Raw genomic sequence first — 23,488 nt, forward strand, 5'->3', positions numbered from 1 at the left:
TGGAGCGGTTCAAAGCATCTTGCGATAGCTCAAAGGCCAAACAGACAATTTCGGATATCGCTCGGTCTGCAAGGGATGCATTTTTAGTACAGTCGTTTGCAGGGGACCACAAAGCCTCTGTAAGGGCTAGCGAGAAACTCTTGATTCCTATGGCTGGATTGGGCAGGGGTCCGGTTCCTTTACCATCACGGAATGGTCTAAAGTGTCATGCACGGGTCCGTTCTGACTCTCGTGGTTTGATGCAAAATGTCATAGGGCTATATTTGCCTTATGGCTTATTCCAGATCCAATAACAACACGGTGGGGGCTAGATATGCGGCTAAGAGAGATTATTAGAAACTTCTGAGCCTGAAGAGTACATTGTTTTATGAATCCTAGTGGTAAAAACTCAAAGCCGCTACAAGTGATAATGTCACAAGTGGTTTCTGGAACTTGGTGGCATGTGCGTTCCGGGAAGGTGCTTAAGCTTCAGTTTGCAGGCAGCGAGTGGGCTGTGCATTTTAAGACTATTTTATTTGACGAGGCTGAAACACTTCTTTTACTAGATAAGGTTGATATTGATTTTACGTTCTCACTGGATGATGTAGAAAAAGCAATTATGGGTATCAAACCAGGTAAGGCATCGTCCCGGACAATATCAGACCTGAAATGTAAAGGTGCTTCCCCGATTGGTGGCTACCAGTCTTGTTAAAACTCTTCAATGCTGTCACTGCTTCACTGATGATTCCTCACTCTTCGTCTCTGAGTATAATCAAACCAATCTTTAAAAAGGGCTCAAGGTTGGATCCTCACAGATTCTCCCTATTTCGTTTTAGATTGTAGTTAAAAAATGTATATTAATTGTCTCCTGACCATCTTGAGTCATGGGTGGAGCAAAATAAGATACTTCCAATTTATCAGGCTGGATTCAGGAATGGGTTCTCAGCAACGGACCATGTTTTTATACTTTGGATAATTTTAGATAAAATGTATGGTTAAGAAAGAACAGTGTGCAGGCTTTTTGGATCTAGCCAAGGCCTTTGATTCCATTGAGCAACCTTTATTATGGACTAAACTCAAGAGATTGGGTGTCCCATCTTCACTACTTCATATGATTGTTTGTTTGCACTCAGATATTAGGGCCTTTCTTAGAGGCCAACACGGTGCTGGGCCCTCAAGTGAGTTCCCCACGAATAAACGAGTGTGTCAGGGCTGTCCGCTAGCCCCCCTTTTGTATATTATCTTTCTATCAGATTTCATACCACCCTTGCATTTGATGGGCTCTCTTCCACCAAGCCTGAATAGAGTGTTATACCCTTCTTTACTGTATGCAGATGATGCAGTATTACTAGATCTGACCCCTAAGGGACTGGCCTACAGGCTTGCCTATGCATCAAATTATTTTGAGGACAGCAGTCTAAAATTAATTCTAAAGAAAACCAAGATCGTTGTGTTTGGTTCTAAAAAAAGAAAATACATTCAATTGGTGTATATGCAACGTCAATCTTAGTGTGGAGGACTCATATTGTTACTTGGGTGTTATGTTCGACAGCAACTGCCAGTGGTCTGCACATCTAGCAATGTTGGAAATACGCCTAAGGTCTAGTTTGGGTGCGCTCAGGTGATTTTATAAAACATTTGGCAGATTTCACTTTGATAAATTAGCCCTCAAGGCTCAGATCTATTTTGCCATATTATATGGCAGTGAATTGTGGGGAAGTGTTAGCTGTACCTCCTTGGACCGTATACTCTATCTGCTTAAAAAATTGTTATGTTTGCTGCACACCACTCCAGCAACTCCTCTTGCACTGGAGACTGGGGTATCTAACATTGCCTTACAGGCCGAACGTAGGTCTTTTGCATTTTTGTGCAAACTATATTCTTCTCCATTGTTGAATCCTAATCTTTTGAATGTAAGAGAAGAACTTGAAAAGGCTGAGATCTATGCGAAATATCCCCTGCATAAGGACTGTACCAACCTGTGCAAGAGGTGGAGAATTGGCTTTGATAAACTAAGGAGTTGTTTAATTACTAAACAACAACTATCCATGAAAGATAGAAAGAGCAACGTTGTTTTTGCAATAAATACTATGGATAAGGTAAGTTTGTTGGGGCATTTGAGGGGGGTCTGCCAGACCTATTATGAACATTTTTCTCTGAGTGTTATCCAAACACCGACACAAAGACACATTATTGCGATGATCCTTCTGAATGTTTTACCTTTGAGGGCGCGGATGAAATGGCTGTTTAATTCCAAGCTTTGCTTGTGTGGTCACGGGACTGAGGAGGAATTAACTCACGTTTTATTTATTTGTCCAAAATTCTTCCATCTGAGACGCCTATGGTTGAAAATCCACTTCAAGGTTAATAACTCCAGGCATGTCTCAGATGCTATGAATTTTGTTTTGTCATTTGTAGATGTGTGTTTAATTAAAGACTTATGTAAGAATACTGTTGAAGTTTTTAATCGTTTGGTGAGGACATGTTAAGCTTTTTTTATATGTAATCATTCTGTGTCGTATTTTATTTATTGTTAATAGTGAAAAGCAAAATAAAGTGTTTAACGCTCTAAAAAGACTACAGTTGCTGCCTCGTGGAATCGTGGCATCGGAAAAAGAAACCGCTCTGAAATGTAAAAATCCTGATCTAGTTAAGACATGAAGTGCATGGATGGAAAGCATATAGCAAATGCCTGAGGAGACAGTGAGCTCCACAAGCGCCAGGTTCAAGGGCCGAAGTGAAATGATGTAACAGCATGAGTAAAGAGGCAACTCAAAGGCAACTAGGCCCACAGTTACTGCCTCATATCATAGACTTGGCATAATGCTAGTAAATGTAAACACTTTGTGTGCCAATCCATCAATTCCACATCATTTCCATACCATGATTCCCTTGGAACCACCAATAGACAATCACAGACTGCCCAACATAATGAAATGCTGGAGCAGTGAAGCTGGGCCAAAATTGAACTGCAATGACATGTATGAGACACAACCTGACAGTTAGTGCTCCTCCATCGGCATCAGACATTAAGTGGCGAGCATCGTTGAGTTAATGTTGTCAATAAATATGGTTTTGGATGTGGTTTGTCTGTCCATTCCCAACTCAACTGCACTGGCGCCAATGCGCTGCAGCACTACAGGACACGACCGCTATCCACTGTCCGCAAGGTTGAGGCTCAAAACCCGACAATCCGATGAATCTGAGGAAAGAACCTTACACTGCTACAGCGTCAAGCCACTCTGCTACCACAAGAAGCCACTTCCAACACTTATACTTATAGAAACAGAAACGTTCTACTGCTGTTTTGTTCTGAATACAGCAATCAAGTAATACATACACATAGGAAATTGCTGCATGATGGACCATAGAAGTAGAGTATTCTTAATCTAGTATATTTGGTCATTACAATCATAAGTATTAGCCTATCAGAAGCTTGACTAATGTTAAAATTGGAATCAACAGCTAACAATACAGGTATTCCAGCACACATGTTTAGTTAGTATATGCAGAGGATCAATGCATACAAATTTGAGGCACTTACAGGGAAACACTAGCAAGGAGGAAACAAATACTGTGGTATTTTATGTATGTGCACCATGACCTCAGGCCAAACCCTAAGGAAAGTACCTTAAGAACAAGGCACAAGTTTAAGGTCTACATACAGCACTTTTAGAGTATGTGTATCAAGTTTTCAATGCAGTATGACCAGCTCCAGTCCTCGGTCTAAAATTCTTACTGTAACTGAACAAAAACAACTGCCCTGCATATGTGATGTCATCAATGATGTCACATTTAATGTTCTGTGCGTTAGTATAAGCAGTGCAGGGTGGTAGTGTGAGTTATGTTTGCATTGCTTACCATAAATGGTGAACTCCTTTTGTTTTTTGATTTTACCTTGCAACCATAATGCCCTTTTAACAATGTTTTTTCAAATAAGTTCATGGGTTTCTATTAGTGCATCTTAACCATAAAGTCTGTTTAACATCATTTTTTCAGTGAGAATATATATGTATATACATTTACATATATATATATATTTTATACTGACTGCGGTAGCGGCCATGTTGTTATGATTAAGTTGCTCAACTCATAGGAAGAGCACTTTTTGGACGGCTTATAACTTTGCTTCCCCTGGAGGAATCCTTACCAAACTTTGCATGGCCCGCTCTGAATTTTTGGGAAAGTTTGGTGAGGTTTCGTCAAGGGAGGGCAAAGTTATAGGGGGGTCCCAATTTTTTTTTTTCATTGACATTATGGAAACACATGTTGCTCATGCCTAGATCCAAAACCGCTGGATGGATTTTCACCAATTTTTCACCAAGCGCAGTGGCCTGGTCCCAAAAGCATGCTTTTGTAAATCTGGTGTAAATCCGTCCAGCAGTTTTTTTTTTAAATGACCAAAAGGTAGGTCCAAATAAATTAGTGCTATCTGGCTCTGCTTTGGGGACCCATTTCCCTGTTTGGTCCGCGGACATGCATCCGATTGGCCCAGAGGGTACCCACTGATTGGATGGTGAAAAGTGTTAAGTGTGTTAGATTTTTGGAAACACCCGCCATGTTGGATTCGCGGACACCGCGGTAGAAAAATATTAAAAAACACTACATTGCACTTGTCAAACTTATCAAACAATCTCTGGGGAGGTGAGGGGTGATGAGGATGGGATGGGATATGGCCGTAAGAAGACAAAAAATTGGTGTTTTTCACCCCCAAAGTACGCAAACGCTCCGGATGTTCGGGGGCAGTCCTTCTGCATTACAGGGTTGGTAAAAAGCAGTTCTTGGATGGCTTACAACGTTGGCGCCACTCAATGAAAATTTTGGAATTTATCTAGACTTGATTCTGAATGGTTATGGAAAGTTTGGAGCGGTTTTGTCAAGAGAGGGAACAAATTCAGAGGGGGGTCACAAAATAATGTAAAGGCTTATAAATATGGTGCCGTTTGACAAATCTGCGAAAACGTTTGCTAAACAATTTTAAATATGGATATGAATGTTTTTGTAAAGTTTGGTGGGATTTTCTCAAGATGTGTCTAAATTAGAGGGGGGGTCTCAACATTTTTAGATGGCTTATAACTTTGTTGCCGTTTAACAAATGTGGAGAAAACTTTTCAGAAAGATTATAGACCCAACCTTCAATGTTTTTTGTAAAGCCTGAATGGATGTCAAGTGGAGGCTAAGTTATATGACTATTGTATGTACATACATTTTGGAAAAAATAAATCATGGGCAGATTTCAGGCAAACTCGTGTAAGGAGCATTGGCAAGGACCTTAAAGCATGGTTTTGCAAATATGCCTGTGTTTTATTTGTTTACAAGTGTCATAATGTAGGCACAAAAAATGGTGATATACCTTTAGTGACTGAGGTATAGCCTGTGGCTATGGACAGTGGCCAGATTGTCCGGGACATGGCTTAAGGACATGACCCAGACAATCTTGCTACTGGCCATGACTGTGAGGGACAATAAATGGTGTTAAAGTGGCCATGTCCACCTGCAACCGGCTATGCGGTGAAGTTATTCTAAAGTAGGATAGGTTTGAACGGTGAAAAAATGTGCTTGTGGTAATATGGTCATAGGGTTTTATTTTTAGCACCACGGGTTCACGCTTTGGGAACCAGAGGTGGTAATGGCCTTTATGATATGATATGGCATTTATAAGGTGCCTATACACAAGTGTTTCAATGTGCGACAGGGGCTGCAATGAAGGATAATAGTCCGGAGCCCTTGATATTTAGTTATTTATTTATTTATTTATTTATTTATTTATTTATTTATTTATTCATTTATTTATAACACGCCTAAGCCTGCAGGCATCAGGGTGCACACAGACACACTTTGCTTGGGCCAATAACTTGGGCTGCTGGGCCGTTATCCCCCGTTCCAGTCCCTGGAACGACACATTATTCCCATTAGCATAACACAAAATGCTAATGGAAATGTTGGAAAAACGTATTGAGTCTATGTACTTTACTGAGAAATGTAATGTAGATGGAGTCTATAAGATTTTTTTTTGTTCTATTTTTTAACTGTGAACGGTGGTTCCTAAAGTAACCTTTCTTTAAGTTGTTTTTAAAAAAAGAAAATGTTTCCAGGAGAGGTTAGAACGTAAGGTTAGGAGGGAAATGAGGGAAGAGGCACCAAGCACTAATATGGAGGAGCAAGTGGACAGGGGAAGTGTGTTACTTTTAAGGTAGTGGGCAGTGTTTCTCATGCTCCTTGATTACAGCTTCAAACACACGTTGAAATTGCTTCCCCCTATAGACTGGTGTCTTGCAGTATATACAGAGGACTGTTGTCTTCCAAAGATATGGATCAACTTCCTCTTTTATTGCTGGCAAGGTAGCGGGTGGGATTTTGTGTCCCACAGAAGTAGGCTGTGTGGTTACAGTATTGGTTGAGGAAGATGATGTGGAGGAAGACAGCCTACTGCTTGCTAACAAAGGAACAATCTTGGTGAGAGCATTGCACTAGTTGGATTTGGTGTGGCGGCGCATGGAAGTGGTCCCGTAGGAGTAATGTCCAGGTAGTCTGAGACTGAGTACAAAGTTGCACTCAGTGCATTTCACTTTTGTAGCTTCATCCTTTGGTACATTCTCAACAGTGGTAAATAAGTGCCACACCCATGATTCTCTCTGGGTGCTAGAGGTAGGCACTTCCTCTACCTCATGTTCATGGTCCTCTTCATTGTCTTTGGAAATACAGCACTTTTTTTGTTGTGTGGGTCCTCCAGCTGGTGGTGGAGGTGGCTCTTGGGGAGGAGGGATGGTAATAGCTGATGCCATTTGTAAGATAAATAGCAGTTTTGCTACTATTTTTCCAAGTATGTGCTTTGTACTAGATTGTTAATGGATAATGAGTAAGTAGGAGCTGTGCAAGGGTACATTTTGAGCTTGAAAGTTCCTACATCGGACTGCGCATGCGCGAGCCGCGCATGAAGAACTAATCGCGTCGGCTCCCGGTGGCCGCGATTAAATATCCTTCATTTATTCCGCTCCGGGAATTCGCCCGACCTCCTGAAGCAGCACAACACTGGCGGACCCATCCAGGCACTGCCTGCTTCAACCCCGAGCAGAATCGGACCGGGGGGCGTGAGAAACGTCCCTGAGTCCGCCGACGAGAGACTCGCCGCCATTGCTGGGCGGTTAACTGCGGCTCCTTCGCCCCTCCCCCCATGAGCTGCGGCGGCCACTGAGGCCCTCGGGGAGCGGACGAGCCGGGGGGGGCCGAGGACGCCGGCCCGAGGCATCGCTCCGGTTCCTCCTGACTGCCGCCCGGGGCTCCTCCACCCTGCTGAGCCCCCTGCTTGAGACGGCCGTCCGAGTGCCCGAACCGCGGGCACGGCCGACGCTCGGCGCTGAAGCCGCGACGATCCTGGACACCAGCACTGCACGGACAGCAAGGGATCTCTACGCTGTGCCACCAGACCCGGCGGCGTAAACAGAGGCGAGCAGAACGCCTTTCTGCCCCCACCCGCCTCTCCCTCAATTTGCGGGACTGTCACGCCTGGGGTTGAGCCGCGACACGGGAACCGGTAACGCGGTGTTGCGCTCCTCCATCAGCATTAACGAGGTAAGGGCAACCGGCGGGATACCGACCCGCATTAAGGAGACGCCTCACCCCCCACCCAAAAGTGAATTCGGAGGTCCACCTGTGGGGGGCACGGAGCTGAGGGGACTGGGGACGCTCCCCTCCCCCATCACCATTAGCACCCAGAACGGGTGACAACGTCCGCAGCACCCTCCACAAACGATCGTGGGTCCAGGGAACTGGCAATAAGTTAACAACTGTGGGCAGTGACCCGGGGAGGGTCGGAGGCCTCCCGTTGTAAAGGCCACGACTTCACAAGCACAAGGAGCGGGGCAGATACCCCACTGGGGCAGCCCGGTGTGAGACCGCGCATTGGGGCAAACCCCCGAAATTCACCGGACCAACCCCGACCAGGGACCCTTGGAACCGCCAACGACAAAGGGATCTGCCCCTCAATCGACACAATTAACGGCCTCCAGGGGCAGCACAAAGTGGCGCGCACGGCGGAGAGCCGCGGCTATCGCCTTCCACACGTCACTCATGAACTGAACATAATACGGGCTCCGGGGGGGCGTATATGCGGATGCCATCTCTGTGGGCCCGCGACCCTCCAATAGACACAACGGACCAACCATAGCAGGGGTCTGCTTCCAGCGGCCAAGCAATCCCGCCGGCACACCTGAACAGGGACACAATAGGGAAGGATCGTCGCCCGACAAACCCACCCCAACTCAGACTTTACAACGACCCCCTGGGGGGCACCAATACGTCCCATCCGGACTTGCCGCCTCACACGAATACCCGACTCCGCCATGGGAAAAGATAAGGCTAGGAGGCAGACCCTACAAAGCAAAATGGACCTCTATACCGTGGAAGCCCCCCCCCGCCTGGAAATGCAATCCCCAGCGGAAGCGGATGGTGGGGAAGCAGCTCAGGACCCCCAACTCTCCCTGAGAGACTTAATGAAGGCAATTGGGGACTCGAGAACATCGCTGGAACTCAAAATTGGCGGAGTCTGCACGGAAGTATCTCTCCTACGTCAGGATCTGCGCAATTTATCGTCCAGAGTAGGAGAAGCGGAGCAAAGAGTGTCGGACACAGAAGATAATGTCCGTCAGTTGGAACAACAACTCGCCATAATTGCCCAGAAGGTTAACCAACTAGAATACCGAGCTGAAGACAGTGAGGGCAGGGCACGGCGCAATAACCTCAGGATTCTTGGGATCCCGGAGAAAGAGGAGGGCCCCAGTGTCGAACTTTTCCTAGAAGACTGGCTGACCCATATCTTTGCCCCCAAGAAACTGTCAAAATTCTTTTCTATCGAAAGAGCACATAGGGTACCCACTGGGCGACCTACCCCAGGAGCCCCCCCCGAACTATAATTGCACGCCTCCTGAACTACCGAGACCGAGACGCCATCCTCCAGATGGCACGGGCCTCCGGCCCAATCACATACAACGGCTATAAAGTAGGGTTCTACCCGGACTACACTAAGGAGGTTCAGCGGGCCCGCCAGTCGTTTGACTCGGTTAAGAAAAAGCTTCACTCTCTATCCATCAAGTTCGCCCTCTTTTTCCCGGCGTTGCTCAAGGTTCACCACGAGGGAACGACACACCTATTCCACAGCCCCAAAGAAGCATGGGACTGGCTCGAAACACAGATCCTTAATGGGCCGACGACTCGGCGCTCGCCCTCTGGGCCGCCCGCTCGCAAACCCGGGCCCGGGCAGGACTCGCCGCCTCCTACTCCGATGGGCCCCGAAACAGAAACACCAAGACCCCCCCTCAGGAATACCACTGAGAACGGATGAGGCCTGGGCATCACAGTACTGAGGTCACCAAGGGACACCATGGAAATTACACCACCGCGGCCACCACCACCTTGACACCGCAGTTCCAAACACAGTCAGGGCGTCTCCACTGGAGCCAACACCCTAGGTCGGGTCATTCCGACGAAGTTTACGTTCAACAAGTTATAAGTTCGATGTTAGGGCGACAGGTGCTCCCAGTTGGAAGGGAAGTGCAGGGTGGGGGGAGTTTTGGGGATTTGAAGAAGCAAATTCACGGGAAAAGAAAGCTGGAAAACGATGAAAGCAGGCAAGTCAGACAAACACTACAGTGGGCCAGGTTCAGAGACGCAGGCACCTGCCAGTCTTCAGACACTCCGATGCGAGGCGGCCGCTGGGGGTCCCCCCCACCCCGAGAAGGAAACAACTTATGCCCCCGGGGGGAAAATGCAACGGCCACTAATCCTCTCAGACACCCCAACAAATAGTCTCACGCTGACAGGATGAACTCCAACAAAGTGAAGATACTGTCCTGGAACGTCAATGGCCTCGGCTCCAGCATAAAGCGAAGACTGGTACTTCAGTACCTAAACCGACACTCGCCAGACATTGCCCTCTTAAATGAAACACATCTGACAGGCACCAACACCATCTTTTTCAAAAGATCCAACTACTCGAAGGTCTACCATGCCGGATTCACGAAAGGGGCGAGGGGCACAATGATACTCGTCCACAAGAGAGTTCCTCTCCATGTTAGGAAGATCAGGACGGACCCCCGGGGCCGCTATGTGCTGTTGCTGGCGGACATCTGGGGAGAGAGATGGGGCCTGGCAGCGCTCTATGCCCCCCCCACACTGACGAAGGAACTGCTCGCTGAATTACAGAACTTACTCCTGGAGGAGGAGGCGGATGTGTGGGTGCTCGGAGGGGACTTTAACGAGGTAATGGACATCACAATCGACAGAACCTATAGGAGAGCTGGAACACGTCCCACCTCTACGCCACTCACCACGTTTGCAGAAACCTCAGGAATGGTGGACACCTGGCGCACACTCCATGGCGACGAGGCAGGGTTCTCCTTCTATTCTGGGGTCCACAAATCATTCTCCAGGATCGACTACGCCTTCATCCCTCGCAATATAACCCACAGACTCCTCGATGCTGTATTCCTCGCAAGAGGGATCTCGGACCACTCCCCGCTTCTCTTGACCCTCAAGAACTCTTCCTGCCGCTCAGACCGTAGCTGGCGCCTAAATACGTACCATCTCCGTCTTCCCGAGATTGCAGAAGAGCTAGAGAAGACGACAGCGGAATATTTCGAACACAATGTGGGCTCGGTGGACTGCCCGATCACGATCTGGGAGGCATACAAAACTGTCCTACGAGGGGAGGCTATCTCCAAGGTCTCCGCCTACCAACAACGCCAAGTCCAGAAGGTCAGGGATGCAGAGACACGCGTCCTGGAGTGTGAGCGACAAACCCTCATACAGAACACCCAAGAAGCAAAGGAGGCGATGCTCACGGCGCAGGCCGCCCTCAGTAACCTGTCCCTAGACAATGCACGAAATGCTCACCAGTTAGTCCGAAGCCAAATATATGAAAAGGGCGACAAAGCTAACAAGACACTGGCCTGGTTGGAGAGACGCGTGCAGAGCAGGGGACACGTTAGGGCAATCAGATCTCCGGATGGGACACTACTGACGGAAGATTCAGATATCGTCGAGGCATTCGCCACCTACTACAAAAATCTTTACACCCCGCCCACGGGGAACCCACCAGTCGAACCCTCCCGATACCTCGACCACATCGAAATCCCGACACTCCTGCAGCACCAATCAGACCTCCTGAATGCGGATATTACTGACACTGAGGTGCAGGAGGCACTGGCACAACTCCAGCCCGGGAAAACTCCGGGCCCCAATGGGTTCCCAACAGAAACGTGGAAGTGCCTTGGTAGCATGCTTCCCACCCACATGCACCGCATGTTTCTACGCAGCAGGGAACTAGGAGCACTCCCCCCAGACCTCAGGAAGGCATGCATAGTGGTCATACACAAGCCGGGGAAACCCCCGGAGGAATGTGCCTCCTATCGCCCGATATCCCTGATTAATGGCGAAGCGAAGGTCCTCACCAAAACACTCGCCAACAGACTACTGCAAGTGATTGAGACCCTAATCCACCCGGACCAATGCGGTTTTATGCCCAATAAGTCGACTCGAATGAACTTGCGCAGGGTCCAATTGGCGCTATCCAGGGCAAAGGAGATACCAGCTCCACTCGCCCTCCTGGCGGTGGACTTCGAAAAGGCGTTTGACTCAGTGGGGTGGGATGCCTTGTGGGAGATCATGGCCAGGATGAACTTGGGGCAGACGTTTATATCGTGGGTAAAACTGTTATATGCATCCCCGGAGGCCACGGTGAGGGTGAACGGCATGTCCTCCAAACCTTTCCCCCTGGGTCGAGGCACGAGGCAGGGGTGCCCGCTGTCGCCACTCCTCTTCCTCCTGGCCATCGAGCCACTAGCGATTGAGCTTAGAGCTAACGCCAACTGGAATGGTTTCGTCTGGCCGGGAGGGGGGGAAGACCGCCTTTCGCTCTATGCGGACGACCTGCTCATATACCTTAGTAACCCAGGTGTCTCGTGCCCGGTGGTCTCCCGCATACTCGGGGAATATCAGTCCTTTGCAGGCCTAAAGGTTAATGAGGCCAAAACCATCTTCTTCCCGATTCAGGGGGGTGAGCCTGCGATCCCGGAGACCTGCCCATATCGCGTCTCTATCAGGGAATTCAAATACCTGGGTATACGGCTTGACCCGACGCTCGATGGGTTCCCCCGACTTAATATACAACCAGTAATAGAGCGGTTCATTAGAGACATCCCCCACTGGCAATCTCTCCCCCTGTCCCTAATGGGCCGGGCCGCACTATTCAAAATGATGACCCTTCCCAGACTGTTGTATGTCCTCCAGAACACCCCGTTCCCCATCCCCCGGGAAACCTTCGCACTCATCGACAAGAATCTGCGCACATTGCTTTGGGGAGGGAAACAATCCAGGATTGCCCTTGACACGCTCCAAAGATCGGTGTGGGAGGGAGGCATCGGGTTACCTTGCATACGCACCTATTACTTGGCCACACAAATAGGAGTAGTGAATGACTGGATACATGCAGACCCCACACAGCCACACAACCGTATAGAGCTGGAGACCATGTCCCCACTAACACCGCTCCAAATCCTCTACGCCACCCGCGACCAACTCCCGGCGCTGCCCAAAATGTCCCATCATATCCGGAGGGCTTGGCGGGCCGCTCACAAGCTAATTGGCTGGGAAGGCCAGCCAACACTGTCGCAACCCATATGGCACAATGCGCTCCTCCCAGAACTGGTAAAAATGGGCCCCTTCGGTCACTGGCTGACCAAAGGAATACACACATTAGCACAAATTATACAAGAGGGCCGCCTCTTGAGCTTTGAGACCATGCGCGAACGATTCAACCTGGCCCCCATGGATCGGTTTCGGCATGCGCAATTGTCCCATGCAATCCGCGCCCAATTCCCCGACACGACGGTCCTACCCCCTTGCTCCCCCATCGAGACCAATATTCTCCCGCAGTACATCTCTTCTAGGGTCACTTCCAGCCTCTATCAGGCCCTTAGCTCATTCGGGACTCCACAACTCGACGGACTAAAGGCAAAGTGGGAAAGGGACCTGGGCCCCCTGGAACCTGAAGACTGGGTAGAAGCATTAATGTCCCCCAGAGAAATTGGGATAGAATCCAAGCTTAGGCTCATACAGTTGAGGATCTTACATCGATCATATCACTCGCGCACTGCAATGGCCAGATGGGGTGGAATAGAAGACGAGACATGTGTCCGATGCAAAACTGAACCCGCCACCTTCTACCATATGATATGGGACTGTCAGGTGATACAGGCCTTCTGGGTGGAATGCGTTGGTACAATCTCAGCCGCTCTGGGGACACCAATTCCCAGGGACCCCAAGATGGTACTATTGGGCATTGGAGGGGAAGTAGACCTGTCCAAACATGAAAAAATGTTCTTGGCAACGGCGCTGGGGGCGAGCAAAAGGCTTATAGCGGCCAATTGGGGGTCGGACGAACCATTGAGCCTGAATCGATGGAGTAACGAGCTGGACCGAGGTGCTACCTTAGAGCGCCGAATTTATAATGCAAGGGGCTGCCCCCGTAAATTCGAGAAAATATGGGGCAAATGGCTAGATGCTCAATAAGCTCTGTGGGTGGGGGTGCACCGGTAGTGATGCTTGCCTTGTTTGCCTGCCTGGTCCTATTGTTGTCTTGTTGTCTTCTGGTCCTCGGCCCTACGGGCCCCGTTGATATGGACGACTGCCTTCAACTTGTATACTGCTGAGATTGCCTTCCACATGTATACTGCTGATTCATGTCTTATTCTTATATGTCTCTTATGTTTTGTTGTTTAAATTTAATAAACAGAGTTATTAAAAAAAAAAGAAAGTTCCTACATCAGTAGAAAATGCAGTTCTGAACTGTACTCGAAGAAAGGACCCGAACGTGAAGTACAAACACGTTCATTGACACGTCATCATTCTACGCTCAAGCACATGGCCACATGGCACTGTCCGGAATGTCAACAGTGGCGTCAGATGTTTGCAGACATCGACGGAAGCAAAAACTGTGGAAAAAGTATAGAAGTGTTAAAAATTATGCTAGAAGGTGGAAAATGACAGAGTTTTAAGGTGAAACGTTGTAAATTGGACAAAAACCTTGCCATATTGGGGTAAGTATGATATTTATAATTTGTAGGAAAATAGCATGCACTGGTAAAAACCATTGGAATTCTCTGAAAAAACGTTGTTAAAGAGACGTTATGGTTAAATTGCACCAATAAAAACCTATACAATACACTGAAAAAACTTTGTTAAAGGGACTTTATGGTTAAGTTGCACTAATAAAAACCTATGAAATTCAATGAAAACATCTTGTTAAAGGGACGTTATGGTTACAGGTAAAACTGAAAAACCTCTAGATATACAGCACCTTTTGAATCTCAATATTCTTACGGCCAGTGAACAAAACCACCTGGCCTAGATATTTCAGTGAACAAAAACAAGTGGGCCACATATGTGATGTCATCAATGACATGTGTGATGTCATCTTTGATGTCAGGGGTGTTATTTTTAACAGTGCACAGTGGTGGCACGAGTTATGGCTGCTTAGCTTACCATAACTGGCGAATTTCTGAGATTTTTCGGTTTTACTTGTAACCATAACGTCCATTTAACAACGGTTTTTCATTGAATTTCATAGGGCTATTTAACCATAATGTTCCTTTAACAACGTTTTTTCATTTAATATATATATAGATATATATATTTATATATATCTATATATATATATTAATTAAACACACAGTTATGCAATAAAAACGATACTAGAAAACACAAACAAATACTACAGCTGTAAAGGAAGACAGGGAAAAGCAGTATGTAAGGATGAAAGCGCCCTGGATACTTAGCAGTGGGGGCAAGAAGGCAATGAATCACTTCAGCGTTGATTAAAAGAATGTATCCTATGGGGAAAAGGTGCAAGAAACGACTTAACCAGTCTCTATGGTCCCAAGAATGGTCCAGGGGCTGGGCCATTCCAACATTACCTTTCTTAGTTCTTGGCAGTTCAACTGTGTCAAACTGGGCTACTTATCGTTCTTTGCTACTGAAGTCGAACCAGGTTTGGATGCACCAAGCCACAGTGATCAAAACTGGGGGCAGGCATTGAGGTGGGTTTGAACTGGAGCTTGTTTCTGTTCAATGTACTATTCATAGGGTTTGGCTTGAAGAGGGTGGTTCAGCGTTTAAGCTTGAGTCAGCGATTAAGATGCTGGTAATGCAAGGAGCTGTTCAAAGTGAGGAAGTTGGAAGAATTATACAGCAGCAGGCTTCTTTTTCGAGTCGAGGCAACTGACACACTGAGCTGATGAACTGCAGCGGCAAACTGATTTAAAAAGCAATAATAGCGGTTCAAAGAGGTTTGAAAAAGTGCCAAAGTCAACACTGCAAGCCCCGTTGTTTTGAAGGTGTCCAAACAAGGTTGATGATTGGTAAACTAACCGCCACCATACACCAGAACTCAGGTATAACTTGTGTTTGAAGATTAAACTGCCACCAGGATGATAGTTTTTCATAATTATGTGGTTTTGGAAAATGGGGGGGACATTTTAAATGCAGCCTCTGCACTACAGTGACTTAGCTGTCACAGAAGCTGTCAGACAGCTCTGTGACCTCTCAACCTGCTCTGTGTCACTGTCGAGGAGGCACTGTATTTCAGGATACTGATGCAGCAGGGCACAGGTGTACACTATGCATTTGGATGGATTATCAGCATAATTGTATTAATAAATATTTAAAAGCTAGGGTGTTCTACCCTTGCAAGATGACAATCCTTCACAGTGATGCAGTTGTATTTCTTCTGACCAAACATATGATGTGCTGCAGCTTGAAACCAGATTTGAATGGTGCTACGTTAGGGTCTGGTAGACCCAAAGGGAATATTTTTTTTATAGGGTGGAAGACCAACAGGGACTGTTCAAAGAAGTTCAGGTTTGCTGGTGGTGTTTCATTTTTCATTAATTTGATGAGGATCAGCTGAAACCAGTAAATTCTGATATTTTCTGTCAACATGGAGCATAAACAAAGAATTGACATCAGTGCAGAAGCCTGAGTATTTCTGGTAGCAGGTGTTGGTACAGGTGAAAACCTCTATCGCCTGTTATCAAGCCAACACTGACTCTGAGCATGCGAGGAGGAACCAATAAAGAAGACATCTACTTTTTTGGTTGATTTTACTTTGAGATGGAATATGTATATCCTTAGCTGAATGGAGATAAGGCAGAATTGTAGTAGCTGACAATCCCATTACTTGAAACGCAAGCTATGAGCTATTGCAAGTCAGGGATTTCAGCAAGCTGTTGGACTTTCTCTCTCTCCCGTACCTCCCTTTCTTCACTCGGATCCTTTGAGAGAAATTAAGACATACCTTTCCCCTGCATTCTCGTTTGTCACTGCTCCTGGGAACAAGCATGTTTACTGATCATGGATGCCATGAAAGTAGAATAGAAAGGTGCCTCTTTCTTTTGAACTCCTATTCCATTCTTTTACAAAGGTAGCGGGCGCCCCTCTCTCGCAAGAACAGACATGATAACCTGTTCAGTGGTTATTAACCACTTGAGAGTTCGCAGCCACTGCTTTTACTCACTGTGCCTTTCACAGATGGGAAATATCCATTTGCATATCAGTCTTTGTCCTGCCCAGGGGCAGTCCAGCACCGAAATACAATGGCAACTCCAATCTGAACGAGAGTACCACCAGCAACCCCATACACGTGTTTCACCCTTGTTGGGGATCATCAGTGAGGTGAAGCTGATGCCTCTCTAAGCACAGTGAGAGGGAGACCACGTTCCATTCTTCTTGGTGTCTATGTTGCGAAGATGTGGCCCTCCACTAGCTCCCCGTGGCTGCAAGGATCACGTTCAAGAACCACTACATTGTTCACAAGGCTTTCTGGGGCTTGGGACCCACCTATCTTTGCTGATGCCTTCCTAAATATTGTCCCTCCTGAGCCCTCCGCTCACCTACCTCTAACCTTCTGCAAGTGAGCCGGTTCTCTAAGCAAAGATTTGAAGTAGGGGCCTCCTTCTGGAATAGCCTCCCTGCCATCTTCCGTCTTGAGCCTGACCTCCTTAAATTCCAGAAACTCCTTAAGACCTTCCTCTTCTCCTCTTCCTTCTCTCTCCCCTTCACCCTGCTAATCCTCTCTCCGCTCTATCCCTCTCTCCCTCCCTCTCCGCACAGCATGCCTACTGGCCGTTGGGACTACCTCAGAGTCTCACATGTCCCCAGGAACCCTCGCCAGTCCTCCAGCACTTGCCTCAGGGCCTACACTGCCTCAATACTACTGCACCCAGTACATTACCCTTTGAGAATGGCATCTCTCAGCACTACCCCAATTCTGACCAACTGGGGCACTTGGTCTCCACCCCCCCTTGCACTTCTCCTCCTCCCCCTCCCCCCTACCGTCTTGTGCACTTTCACGATATGAACATACCATGCCTCGAAGATTGTCTATCCTATCCACTCTGTCTCCCCTCCTGCATGGTGGCACCTCTATGCTCTTGAAAAAACTGCAAAATCGTTGTCAGACCGAGTTGTTGTTATCTTCACAATTAACTGCATTATATGCACTTAATCTGCCTGGGCAGACTGGTTATGATTCAGAAACTCATTGGCTCCGAATGACTGTTGTTCCCCCCCACCCTGTCCCCTATCTCCTTGAGTGCCTTGAAACACTTGCCTGTGTATAGGTGCTTTACAAATAAACATTACCGTACCATACCCACGAATCCACACTGCAAGTTACAGTTTTCCACAAATAAAAAGGGAAGTGATGGCCATGCAGCTGCTCATGTGATTGCTAATAGCAATAATATCATCAGCTACAGGCTGTACCAGATGGTAATGGTGCTGCAGTCCTTGTTAAAGGCTACTCTTGTACCCAAGCCAGTGAACTCAGCTACCAGGCCATTGCCACACTCCACAGCATAACACCTCAGCTATTATTAATTCCTTCATCAACTGTTAAGGACTCACCCCAGGAAATTCCTATCAGAAATCATTTCTCAATTCATCAGTCATTTTTGACATAATCCGTGAGTTCTGTATAACATGGGTCACAGTGGTTTTCAGTATCAATATACCTCTTTCTGGCATACCTCCAAAATATGAACCTATGTCTAAGGTACGGGGCCTGCTACACTGATGACTAGGTAGATTGCGTTATCAGTCTTAGAGTATTCTACAGCTTTTCACACCATAAAGTATTGCTGCTCTTTGATTTAAACTGGTCTTATGACTGTATGAACGCTATTTGTGTAAATGTAATGTTGCATAAAATATATTCTATTGCTGGTGACTTGCTATGAAGGACTTAGATGAAACTTTTTTTAAATATTTTTTTTTTTTTTTAGATTGAATGTTCAAGCATTTCAGAGTACTCGGAAAAAATCATCAAGGCAAACCACCTGGACAACAGTAAGGCACATTTAAATGTAGTTGAAGGAGAAAACCCACAAGGGAGCCTTGTGCAATGCTCATTATGAAGCCTAGCGATGCAACCTGCAAGCATTTGACATTGTATAGCTTGTCTCAGATTAATATTGATGACACAGGGCACTAACAGAAAATGAAAAAAAGAATGCAACACAAATATGATATATATATATATATATATATATATATATATATATATATATATATATATATATATATTTATTTGACACTTGACAAGTACATCTATTTTGGTAGTGTGAGAAAACGTTTATCTTGGTGACCTGATCTCATTCCCAAACTCTAGGCATGTCAACTATTTCAAACATTGTCAACTAGCCTCGGGAGTTGTCTCCTGTCCTCTTGGAAGCAAGACACAGAGCAACACAGGTTCGATCCCCGGTCCGCGCTTAGAAACCTCGGGCTATTAAGTGCGTTATAAATAACCTTTCATATCATATCATGGGCATAATAACAATTCAACTGCTTGAAATGTAGGATTTGTCCACAATTGTATAGACAAATGCCGAGTGCAGAATACATCAAAAAATGCAAAATGTCCATAGCGAATTGTGCCTCTGTAGCATTAGCACTTGGTGGGGCAAACGCCAATGCCAGGATCCCAAATGCCTATGTGAGTCTCATCATATACATACATGTATTTATATTAAACACACCAGAAGAAAGTTAGACAAATCACAGAACCACCATCAAGAAGGTTCCCTGATCTGTACTGTCGCTTTGTGATCCAACTGTACACAAAATGGGGCTGTATTTTACTGCCTCATTTCAGCCTTTCCACCTATTTCACCGCTCCAGAGCCTTTTACAAATCTTTTGCAGGAGAAGTGGGAAACGGAAGGGCAAATTAATTTCCTCCTCCTCTTTTCGGCTCCGCCTAAAAATTAAAACATTTACGCCTGCGTGACATTTTTATGCAGGCGCAAAATAAATGGTTTCTCATATAGTCCTCCTGCATTCAAAGGTTTCTAAAATCAGAGTCCATAGACTTCTAAATGCTGTAAATGAAGACCCAGCCCCCGGAATGCCCCTCAGCCCACGCTCTCCCGGCCACAGCCTCCCGAGAATAGATTATTGCCCACCACAATCTGGCAGTGGGGAGATCAAGTGCCACCAAACAAACTTGTGATTTGAAAGCCAAGACAAGTGAGAGCTGCGTGGTCCTAAACTCAAGGCTAACTATTTCTTTATCTGCAGACCACGGTTCTACCTTTATGGACACGCACTGCCCAAAAGGGGCAGAGACTGGGGCTCACTGCATATGTGAAGGAGAGGGCTTGGCTAAGTACCATACCCAGGGAAGGCCTTTATGCGCCTCAGTATACCTTCATGGAGTCCCCAAATTGCCAGCTGATAACCCAGAGCCACGGGATGTCCTCCTTAATAAGTGCTCACACTGGCTGCAGACCACCGGAGGCTGCACGTTTGTCTCCAGGGAATCTATGGCGGGTTGCCGCAGAATTCCAAGCAAGGGCATAAACCATTATGACTCCATTAAGCTGGATTTTTGGGACCGTAGGGTGGCTAATGGGGTCCTGGGGAGTAGTGTGTGGGTGGGTCGGCCTGCCAGGAGAGGGATTTCAATCAGCCCGCACCCCCTGCCAGAATCAGATGACCCATTTGGAAATGCCACAATCACACTCCCCTAACTAGTGCGAACCTTACACCCCTGGGACAATGTCAACTGGGGCTAAAAGTGGCAGCCCCATGGAGTTTATGGTATCCTAAAAAGGAATGGTTTATCTAAATGCTGTTTTTGTTCATTACGATCATGCTTACTCTCTATTTATTGTGTTAGAATGTACTTTGATGGCCTGAAGGCCGAATAACGTTATGATGTTGATGGTAAATGCTCTCTAAAAAGCTTCATTTGCAGGCAGTATTTGCATCTTTTACAAAAGGAAGAGTTAACTGAAAGACGAAAGTCAATTTTGCCTGTTTTGCTATTTTGTGAATGAGGAAAATTGCATGCAGGGGACCGAATAGCATAAAAATGCCAGCGATGGTGGTCCTGTGCATGCAATTACCACATTTTTTAGAAAGAGCCCTTTGGTAGGCTGAGCAATGATGCACTGGACGCAAAGAGGTTTGTTTAAACTTTTGTGAATTATTTCACAGTTGGGGATTGGATACACACCTGCTGGGCATAGGAACACAACTGCAACTAATTAGTGTTTCTCTATGGAAAACAGTGAACAGGCTGAGACAACACATAGTGGGATCCTTCTTGTCAAGGACATCCAGTGCTCATCTCTTCAAGCAACGTAACAATGCCCTATTGTTACCATTCCCTTTCTCTCCGGGAGACACAATGTTCCACAATAGAGGAGCAGGTCTCGCTGGGCATTTGCTTCAGCACACTTGAATGGGTACTGCCCCGACCCCCATCAGGGACCTTGCCTAGCAGTCAGTATTCCTAAAACCACCCGCCATGGGCTCAGTCCTTCTGCCAGCCACCTTGGCGATGCTGATTAAAGGCTTTCAGGCTGCGGGACTTTTCATTCCCTCATGATGTGCGCGCACCTTCTTGAACATCCGCGTCAGCATCTCCATCCAGGGATTACATGTCAGGACATCTCTTACCTACTTCTCTCAAAAATCTACAGTCTTGCTCCAGACATTTCTCCTTTGCTCATGGGGTGACCTCTTGCATCTCCCACTGTGGCACGGAGGCATGTGTAAGCACATTTGCCTCCTCCAGGATCTTTTCTCCTCCTGAGGTCTCCAAACCCCTTTTTATCCTCCTTCAGGGGAGGACAGTTTTCTGTCTTCACTTCTCATTAATTATTCAAAATAGCTTTCTCTGGATTGATTATTACCTAAGCCATTCTTAATCAAAACTATTAGGGATTAGTGTTGTATTTGTGGGATTGGTTAATTATTTCATCACCTTTATTTAACTCATTTGGAGGGGTCTAAGATTTGAAGGTGTGTATGGCATTCAATGCCATCGTGGAAATCCTTTCTGCTTGCCGCGGGATGCTGCACATTTCAGTCTCCCCGCCAGTGGTATGCAGCTGGTGTTGGACTGGGAATCGCAAAGCGCTGTATTCATAGGATGTTTTTTCCAGGTAACGCTTCTCTATAATTGGTCCAAACTCTGCAGACATCATGAGTTTGTTTACCAGTTGAAACTCAAATGCAATGTATTGTTTGTTTAACGCCGGTGTGGTGGGTACCATCTGTACTGGTAAGTGGGCCATGTGGCTCTGAAAGCCTTTATTGGATGACGGAATGCGGGGATAATACCGGGGGGAATGGGGTCCTGCTTCATCGACCCTCGGGGAGGCACATCAGGTAGTGGCCCAACCAACCCATGACTCGGAGTCCGCCCGCTGAAAACTCACCACAACCCGCATGAGTCCAGACATCAAGAGCTAAATTCTCGGCCACACGTGACCATCTCAGGTTCATTTGTGGACCATTAAGTCATCTTTAATAAACTGTTTTGTGGCTTAAAACTGAAATTGAATCAAATGCATTCAAAACAAATGCAATCCAAGCTTCCGGACACTTTTTGTAGACTGATGGTTTCTCGTGTATCACTCCTAATCATGGCAATTTAAAACAAACGTTGTTCCAATGAGTTCAAATCCTAATGCATCGAATTTGACGCGTCGCAGAATAGATAACTAACCACTGATCTCTAGTTTAATCTATATTTAATTGTAAGGATTTAATTTCACAGGAATAGACCTAACAAAATGAACAGATGATTGTGATATCTTGACTCACGGAGACAAATCGTATGACTTATATCATAAAAGAAGGAAGCTGATTCCACTCAGCTCACAGCGTCACTCCTCCTGGAATATCAATCACCACTCGAACCCATAGACAAAGGATCTCTGTCAATGTCCTTTATTCTTCATTTGGTGGACAGGGCAAACAGAGTATATACAGACATTACTTGCTGCTGACTCCCTCCACCTCAGCCTCATCTGCCCTCAAAATGTCCCACCAAAAAGCCTCCCAGAGACTTGTCAGTGCCTCTATCTGAAATCAAACCCCACTATTTTCTCATTGTTTTGATGTACGACAATCCTGATATGGTTGTTGACACAAACTTAACACATTGGCCTCCAGAGGTCATATGCCTAACACATGACTGCTTGTGCCTCCTCTCGTTTGCCCTTCTAGAGGAACAAGTCTGATATGTGGATGTGTGTGCCACCATTGCTCTTCCAAAGGGACTGGCCTGACATACAGAGGTTTAACTGGACTGCACCTAGCATAACTGACACTCTCCCATCCCCTCCTACCTTCCTGACAGCAAACTAACAGGGTCTGCTTTGTTTTATTTTCTTTACCTACTCTTCAGCTCCACTGTGCCCTGCCCACTTAACACAGCGCACCATTTAAACAGTGAAGACTGCAATGTGTGGAGGAGTTCAACATCTAATGCATACCTCTCACTACACCTCTCTCCTGGTCTGAACATGCTCTCCTGTCCTCTCACCTGGATCTCTTGGGTTCCCCGGCTAATCCACTGTCTGCACTGCCAGTCTCCTTCTCCGTCCTTTGACCGATGAAGCGAGTGTCAGTTGCTGCTTTTGCTGCCACTTTCATTCCTCCTCCCACTCCTGCCACAGACTCTGACACTGAAGCTGCCCTTGCTAATCTTCACCTCTCTATCACCAACACCCTGGACATCCTTGCCCCTGTCATAAGGATCCGCGTGAAGCCTGTCTCCAAGTGCAACACTTGGTATGACTCTGACCTAGCCTCTCTGAAACGCAAGTGCAGAGTTGCTGAGCAGAAGTGGCGGGCATCAGGAACATCCTCTGACAGACTGGTCTGCTTCCGCTCCAAAGGCAATACAGACTCTCCATACACTCAAAGAGGAGGGCCCATTTCTAATTCCACATCTCTGGGGCCACTAACAACATGGGTAAACTGTTTAAAATCTGCAAAGAACTCACCAATCCTACTGCAGTCTCCACTTCTCTCCAGCCATCCCTGGCCCTTCTCCCTCTGAAGCTCCCCGGCCTCCCTTGTCCCCCATTTCCCCTTCCCTCCTACTTTCCTCTTTCTCGTCCATCGCACCGGATGAGATCTCTAGACAAGTCCTCCCT

At 46.7% G+C, this 23,488-nt stretch overlaps 1 protein-coding gene across 1 annotated transcript in view; it reads left to right on the forward strand.

The window, feature by feature from the left end:
* The window catches only part of PRMT8 (protein arginine methyltransferase 8), an 889,949-nt gene that overhangs the window by 618,306 nt on the left and 248,155 nt on the right, over positions 1 to 23,488 (forward strand). The window contains exon 4 of the mRNA XM_069628294.1: positions 18,315 to 18,378. Coding sequence (XP_069484395.1) covers positions 18,315 to 18,378 — 64 coding nt within the window. The remainder of the gene's footprint in view (positions 1 to 18,314; positions 18,379 to 23,488) is intronic.

The sequence above is a fragment of the Ambystoma mexicanum genome, chromosome 12, assembly GCF_040938575.1.
Source record: "Ambystoma mexicanum isolate Mex_15411 chromosome 12, UKY_AmexF1_1, whole genome shotgun sequence".
Taxonomy (NCBI): domain Eukaryota; kingdom Metazoa; phylum Chordata; class Amphibia; order Caudata; family Ambystomatidae; genus Ambystoma; species Ambystoma mexicanum.